The following is a 7,902-nucleotide window of genomic DNA, read 5'->3' as shown; positions in this document are numbered from 1 at the left end:
CAAAATATTTTTGTTTGACATATTTATGTATTGGCAGCAATTCCCTTGCCAATATGTGCATGTGCACACACACACACATTTTTGACAAGCTTGCACACAGTTTCCAGCTACCAAATATTACTCACAAGGCATTGTTCAACCCACAGCAATGAGAGAAGACACTTGCTCAAGGTTTCATCAAGTGAGATCAAACATAGAACCACATGGTTATAAAAAGAAAATCTTAAACACAGCATCACAATTTATTTGTGTCTTCTAAATAACAAACCAAAGCTATTTGCAACCAAATCACAATATCATTAATTCCAATTCAAATTAAATAACGACCAAGAAAATGTATGTAAAGTGAAGTTGGTTTTGTTTAACATGACACCATCTTAACTGATTTGCAGTTGCCAGCAGGGATTTTCCTGCAATATGCATTTAAAATGTGGAGAACAATACCATATTTTTAATTTTGATTTTGACAGCAATATTTAACTACTAATGTTATTAACAACAAATAAACAGATATATACATACATATATTTAATGTGTTATATATAAATTTCATGTAAATATATGTAATGTATTTTATACATATATAATCATACATTTATGCATTATGTACACAGACAGTTGGATGCATGCATTAAATATCTATATTGTGTGTAATTTTCATTTTTTGTTTTTTTCTTTCGTTTTACTCTTTTCATATTGTATAGAAGGTATTTACAAGCACACTGGCATATTACATTGGATATTGATGGTGTTTACAGTTGATTTACAAAAATAGATTCTTCATGAAAATGATTTGAAAGACCATGGTTCACACTGAACAGAGCCAGGAAAATTAATATGAAACTTGAGTAATATCTGGAAAATATGAAAGAGAAAAGGGAAAATGAAAAATTTCTTGTTATTACAGTTAGCTAAAGAACAAAACATATTTTTTTATAAATTCTATTTGTTGAACATATATGTGTAAATGCAAATAATTGTAGAATAACCTATGTAGAATAACCATTATTTTCTAGAATCTCTGGTTCCAAAATATTTCTGTATTACTGATTTTATTAATACTGCACTGTTCAGAGTAACAATAAACCATTATGATGACTGCAAGAATTTGAAATTGCTGTTCATAAATTAGTGCAGATTATAAAACATTCTGAACCATCAGTGTTCAGAAAGTCAATGTTGAATGTTTTGTGCTTACTGAGTACTCATAATACTAATGATAGAAACAACAATTAGAAGAGGTTGATCATTCTGATATCTAGTTTCATTCATTAAACTGTGGCCATTCTAGGACATCACTCTTTGGGCACATTCAATTACACTAACCTACCAGTTCTTAATTTATGATCCTCAGATGGATGAAAGGCAAATTGAACTAGAGTGGGATTTGAACTCAGTAATTTCAAATGATGTAAGCAAATACTACACTAAATTTTATCCAATGCTCTATGATTATTCTATTTAACTGCCATCTTATCACCTTTCTTTCACCTTTCTTCATATGTCATACCTACAGAAGCTGGAAATCATTGATCTCCATGTCAGAACCTAAGGACTCGTGATTTTTCTTAGGAACGATACAGCAGCAGTTTTCTGCTGGCTTATTTAGTTTACTCTGCAAGTGTCCTGCTTTCTGGAGGTACAATAACTGGTTCATATGACATCAGGGTCCACACACCAGTAAGGATATGTGATATGTTTAGGAACCAGCCCTCCTCCAAGTTCTGTGTACCTTAACCACAAGACCATCTTCTGGTATATGCCCCAAAACTGGAGCCTTTGACAGGTACTACCACTCCAGGCCAGAATGAACCTGGGCTACATCTATACACACCTCAAACTCTTGAACTTCTGAACTGGAGGTTCACAGGTAGATGCAGTTTAATATTTTGCGCAAAACTCATCATCTTACTAGAATACAATTATATTTATATTACCTTCAAATTCCTCACAGCACATTGATTTCAAGATTCACTCCAAATTCTGATTCCCAGGGAGCACGTACAGCCTGCATAAGCTGGTTAACACCTCGATTTGTTTCAAACAAAAAGTCCCAATGGAACTCACAACCTGAGATCTCATTTAGGAAATTCAACCGAAGCCGTTTATCATTATTCTTCCAGAGTTTCTAAATAGATTTTAAAAAACAGAAAAAGAAAAAAATTAAATAAATTACTAATACCATAGATGCATTTCAGAATTTAAAATGTTTATGATCATCATTTTAGTGGTCACTTTTGCTTGCTTGCATAGATCAGATGAAACTCATTCAGGCAGATATTTTATAGTTAGATACTGTTCCTGTCACCAACTCTCAACTGCTTCTAAGAAAGGTAATATTTTACCAAGGCTGGACATGTTTTCACAGAAGACTGGAAATAAACAACACTGTTTATATGACAGTGACACTCATTTAAATCACCACATGATGTTATGACAAGGCAACATACACATACATATGCAAGTGTATATATATTATATATACCACTTTTGTATATACAGTATGGAAAATTTTTGAGATGTTCTTAAATTAAAGTTAAAACACACAGATAAGACACAAAGTGGGAATGTGCAACAATTTTTTTTTTAATTCTACAATTTGGTATAAAAATACTAATCTGAGAGCTGGATTCTGTTGAAGATACAGTATAGTAGAGGTTGTTATAAAGGAAACAATGAGTTGGTATGAGTTTGAGTTCCAATGGCAACTTTCATTTTATTTTATCTACACATTTCCTTTCATTTAAAATGTAAATTTTGCAAGCAGTATCAATATAGTTAATGTAAGACTAAAGTCTATGCCTGGTTCAGAAGAGAAAAGGAAATTTTTGGGAAGCAGTTCTAGCTATGTTACATATGTGTGACAATCAGTAAAGGTCACTGAAGATGTTGATTTTGTAGCATTTGCAGCTACTTTTAAAAGTGTACTATTCAAGAGAGGGTGAGGCACAAGATTGTTTTCTGGATATAAGCAGTGCCTTTGTACAGTTAAAGAGATTACATATAACATATAACAATATATACCACTTTGTTTTAAAAAGTAGGGTAAAGGGTTTTTTTTTTTGGTTTTTTTTTGCTTATGAAGTGTTTGATCAGAAATGAGATGTGAGAAATTTGTTAAATTCAAAATAAAGAATTTAAATAAGATAAATCTCAGAGAAAGAAGATGTTCATCTTACCAAACTGGTGATATCAAGAATGATCTGCTTATCATGAATAACAAATTGTGGAAGGATACTTTCAGGCGGCATTCTTGGTTGCAATCGAGGCATCGGCCATTGGTGATCTTCTACTATAAGGTATAACAAAGGTCCAATGAGGGCTACTGAAACTGGTAACTTCTGTTCACCTGAATAACAAAACAAAGTAAATCTTCAGCATCATTGATTTGAATTCTTTTTTTTTTTTTTATATTAATTAGTTAGAAATAGAAGTGTAAAACTTGTAAAACTTTACAGGCTCTTTTAGATAGATAAGATTGATACAGATGATGTGACTTTCAACTTCTTGTGGGTGATGATAACCATAAGGAAAATGGTGATTAGAAAGAATACTACAGGTTTATAGAAATATTAAATTTCTAAATATCTCATAGAGATATGTACGGTGGTGGAGCGATAGAGTGGTTGTATACTGTCAACTTAACGTGACAGTCCTGTAAGGGAATTACACCACCGCTGTTTAGCCCTAGGAAGCATCAACGCTTCCTGTCGACCATGACACATTTCCTGTGTGCTTATATATTTACGAAGGGGAGACAAATACCCCCAACAGCTAGGCCTGCATCTAGAGACACGCATGTTTCAGGGTCTTTGCCCATCATCGTTCTAGAATAGCAGGGGCCTGCTAGCTGAAGATATCTGTCTAGACTTTGTAAATATACAGGGTGTCCCCAAAAAATGTATACACACCTTAAATAATTGTAAATTTGGGGTTTATTATAATTCGAATAATTTTCAACATGTAAAAGAATTTACAAATATCATTCTATTGTCTTGTTATCGCATGTTCTCAAACTGATGTCCGTTCTGCTCCAGACACTGCTGACAACGCAAAGCGATGGAATGGCACACATCATGGAACAATTCCCTTGGGATATTCGTACATTCATGTTCAATGGTTGCCCTCAATTGAACGACTGTTGCAGGTTTCTGTGCGTAGACTTCGTCCTTTAGGTATCCCCATAAAAAGAAGTCTAGTGGTGTGAGGTCTGGTGAACGTGGCGGGTATTCAACAAAACCTCTCCGTCCAATCCACCTGTTTGGCAAGATCCCATTAAGAAAGGATCTTGCTGGAAATAAAACTCTTCCTGTTCAAAGTCCTCTCTAATGCTTGGCATGACAGACTGTTGCAGTCTGTGTATACATTTTTTTGGGACACCCTGTATATATATATTTTCAGTGAGTTCTTGAGATAAGTGATTCAGCAGTAGTGTAATAGCACATGGTCTAGAAAGTGAGGTATCATTGGACTGACAAGAAAATGAGAGGTGAGAGTTTGTGTGATGAAGCCACTCAACTTTATTACAGAGTATCAGGTATCAATAGTAGTGGTGGTGAAAAGATACAGGGAAGAAATATATCTGTGAGCTTAGCTGTTGTTTCATGTTTGTGAGTTGAATGGCCTTTTGGATGTGATACAGGATATTTTTGAACACTGCACTTGAATGAGATGTGTGGACAATACTCTAATGTGGGTTGTACTTGAGTTTTGTGGAGGTTCAATAACTGGCCAGGTTTGTCTGGTCCTGAATGGAAAGCCTGGAGCTCAGAACGCAGGTAAGAATAAATCCATATAGAGAGAAAGACTGAAGCATAATAGGTAGGGGTGCTACTTAACCAATGATGCAATTGTACTCAAAATGTGATATAAGAAAATAAATATGAAACAATAAATTTTTAAAAAATACAATTATTTGTATTATATTATCATCGTATTATGTGTTATGTGAAGACACATGGCTTAATGGTTAGGAGATTAGGTTCGCAATCACCAGGCCATAAGTTCAAATCTCAAACCAAGTGATACATTGTGTCCTTCAGCAAAGTACTTCATTTCACATTGTTCTCATACACTCAGATGAAAATAAGTACAAATGATACCCGGACTGGTTTCCCATTCAGGGAAGAAATTTGTACTCTCAACTTAGATGCTTTGTCTATCTGGATAAGCTCTGGCTTCATGATTTCATAGGCTTGAGGCAGACTTTAAGGGTTAGGACTAAAGTACTATTTTAGTCCTTGTTAAACAGAAAAAAATGAAGTTATCAGAAAATGCTGAAAAATTACCACAGTGTAACTGTGGTAAACACACTAACTGAATAAAATATTTGATATTATTAAGAAGATATCCTTATTTCAAAGAAAGAAATGAAAAGCTTGATTTTGTGAAAGTAGAATATTGGGTTGTCAGATAAATTTGGTTTTTTTTTCTCTATTTGGCCCTCCATCATCATATGTCTACAAAACAGGTATAATTTATTCAAATTTCAAAAACAATAAACAAAAGTTGTAGACAAAGAATAGAGCTACAAAAAAAAAAGCATAAAGCATTATAATAAAAATGGTTTCCATGTTAATTCAAATAACATTGGAAAATATTAAAATAAAAAGAAAAAAAAAAAGAATGAATTTATGTGGCAACCGAATAATTTAAAAAGAATGTACAAATAATAACCTTTCTCATCTTTTAGTTGTGTTGTTAAGACATAAACTGAAATACTTTTCTCGGGATGATCCACATCAACACCTTTGTTTTCACTATCATCATTTTTCTTGAGCAGGCGACTTAGATTCTTAGTGGTTTCATGATGGTACAAGCAAACCTGTACAGGCTTCATATGGCCCATATTGCTGAGTCGTTTTGTTAAATCTAAGAGATTTCAAAACAAAAACCAGTGTAAAATTTAAACAATAACAACAACAAAAAGAAAGAAATGCATTGTAATTTTAAACAAGATTTGAAATTCAATAAAATATTTTTCTAAAGACAATTTTATTTTTAATGAGCAAATAATTTAGTTTTACTACATTAATCTCTTACTCTTTACTCTTTTACTTGTTTCAGTCATTTGACTGCGGCCATGCTGGAGCACCGCCTTTAGTCGAGCAAATCGACCCCGGGACTTATTCTTTGTAAGCCCAGTACTTATTCTATCGGTCTCCTTTGCCGAACTGCTAAGTGACGGGGACGCATAAACACCAGCATCGGTTGTCAAGCGATGCTAGGGGGACAAACACAGACACACAAACACACACACATACATACATATATATATACGACAGGCTTCTTTCAGTTTCCGTCTACCAAATCCACTCACAAGGCATTGGTCGGCCCAGGGCTATAGCAGAAGACACTTGCCCAAGATGCCACGCAGTGGGACTGAACCCGGAACCATGTGGTTGGTTAGCAAGCTACTTACCAAACAGCCACTCCTGCGCCTAATGTTTCTTATTTCTTTATTGCCCACAAGGGGCTAAATATAGAAGGGACAAACAAGGATAGACAAAGGGATTAAGTCGATTACATCAACCCCAGTGGGTAACTGGTACTTAATTTATTGACCCCGAAAGGATGAAAAGCAAAGTCAACCTCGGCGGAGTTTGAACTCAGAACGTAAAGACAGACAAAATACTGCTAAGCATTTCACCCAGCGTGCTAATGTTTCTGCCAGCTCACTGTCTTCTTTTGGTAAGATAGTATGGATAACAATAAAAGATTTGATAAAAGTTCTTAAACTAACAGGGATCCTGGATTGCCAATGATTAATTTTATCATTCAGAGATTCAATAAATGATATGTTGAAATAGTTTCTTGTTGCTTTCCCCGGGCTAATAAAAGTAATTGATCTCAGCATGGCAAGCTAACAAAAATAGTAAATAATTACACAACACTCTGTACTGTTTGTAATATAGCACAGTGTTTTCTGTTACCAATTTACAACTAGTTGAGATTAGTTATTATGAGTTAAATACATATTTCATGGGTACTGTACAACACTAGTAACAACACTTCAAGCATTTGATTGCTAATACATTAAGATCTCAACTATCTACATCGCCTTCAAAGATGTGAATGCATTCAGACAATTTTGGTTAAAGTATTTAAGTGTCATTAAATTTTCAGTATTTACCTATTCAGGACTGAGTATTAATATACTGGGAAAAGCATGTCTTTGAGGTATTGAACTATGTAAATATATTCACAAACATTGAGACAAGTGCAATAAAGTAGAGGAGTCTCCCTTATAAGCTGATTATTCAAATCACTTTTTGATTACCATGAAGTCATTTTGCTTTGTTTATGTTGTTAAGACTTCTATGAAAGTCAGGACTACCATAACTTTGTTTCTTTACTCTTCTAAAAATGCCTGGTTTATGTCTGCACTCAACATAATGTTCAGTGCCACCATATAGTGCCACCATATAGTGCCAACATAATGTTCAGTGCCACCATAAAGTCATATGAAACCCATTCTGCACAGCCCTAAGGTCAATAGGGCTCATCAACCATTCAAGAACAGTTACTAATAATGAATTACAACAATTAGCAATTATTCTAATTATGAATATTCAAGTAGAAATTATTTGTGATATCTGCTATTTAATTCTGTATGACCTACATGTGACATGAATAACTTATAATCATTTTAACAAACTATAAAAGAAAAGTAAAATTGTGATTTCTTACCGAGAAGAACATTAATGAAATTCCGGCAGATATATTCATCTCTAATAAGAAAGGAATAGCTAGCACAATCTTCATCGAATTCAAACCGTAAACTTTGGTGGCCCAAACCAATGTCTAAGTACTTCACATCTGTGATTGGATGTTTGGAATGTAGCTTAACAAACTTTTCTGGATTCTCACTAAATGAAAAATGATGAATATTAAAATATAATT

The 7,902-nt window shown here is 33.9% G+C and overlaps 1 protein-coding gene across 4 annotated transcripts in view; it reads right to left on the bottom strand.

Annotated features, from left to right (window-relative positions):
• Window positions 1-228: 228 nt before the first annotated feature.
• The window catches only part of LOC115210215 (serine/threonine-protein kinase 11-interacting protein), a 97,494-nt gene continuing 89,820 nt past the window's right edge, over window positions 229-7,902 (bottom strand). For all 4 annotated transcript variants that reach the window (XM_029778685.2, XM_036502542.1, XM_036502539.1 and 1 more), the window contains exons 19-23: window positions 7,690-7,868; window positions 5,677-5,871; window positions 3,180-3,349; window positions 1,938-2,128; window positions 229-855 (exon numbers count right to left, since the gene is read on the bottom strand). In XM_029778685.2, the coding sequence (XP_029634545.1) occupies window positions 1,949-2,128; window positions 3,180-3,349; window positions 5,677-5,871; window positions 7,690-7,868 (724 nt within the window). In that variant the 3' untranslated portion in view covers window positions 229-855; window positions 1,938-1,948. The remainder of the gene's footprint in view (window positions 856-1,937; window positions 2,129-3,179; window positions 3,350-5,676; window positions 5,872-7,689; window positions 7,869-7,902) is intronic.

Source organism: Octopus sinensis, linkage group LG4 (genome assembly GCF_006345805.1).
Source record: "Octopus sinensis linkage group LG4, ASM634580v1, whole genome shotgun sequence".
Taxonomy (NCBI): Eukaryota; Metazoa; Mollusca; class Cephalopoda; order Octopoda; family Octopodidae; genus Octopus; species Octopus sinensis.
This window is presented reverse-complemented; position numbering and strand designations above follow the sequence as displayed.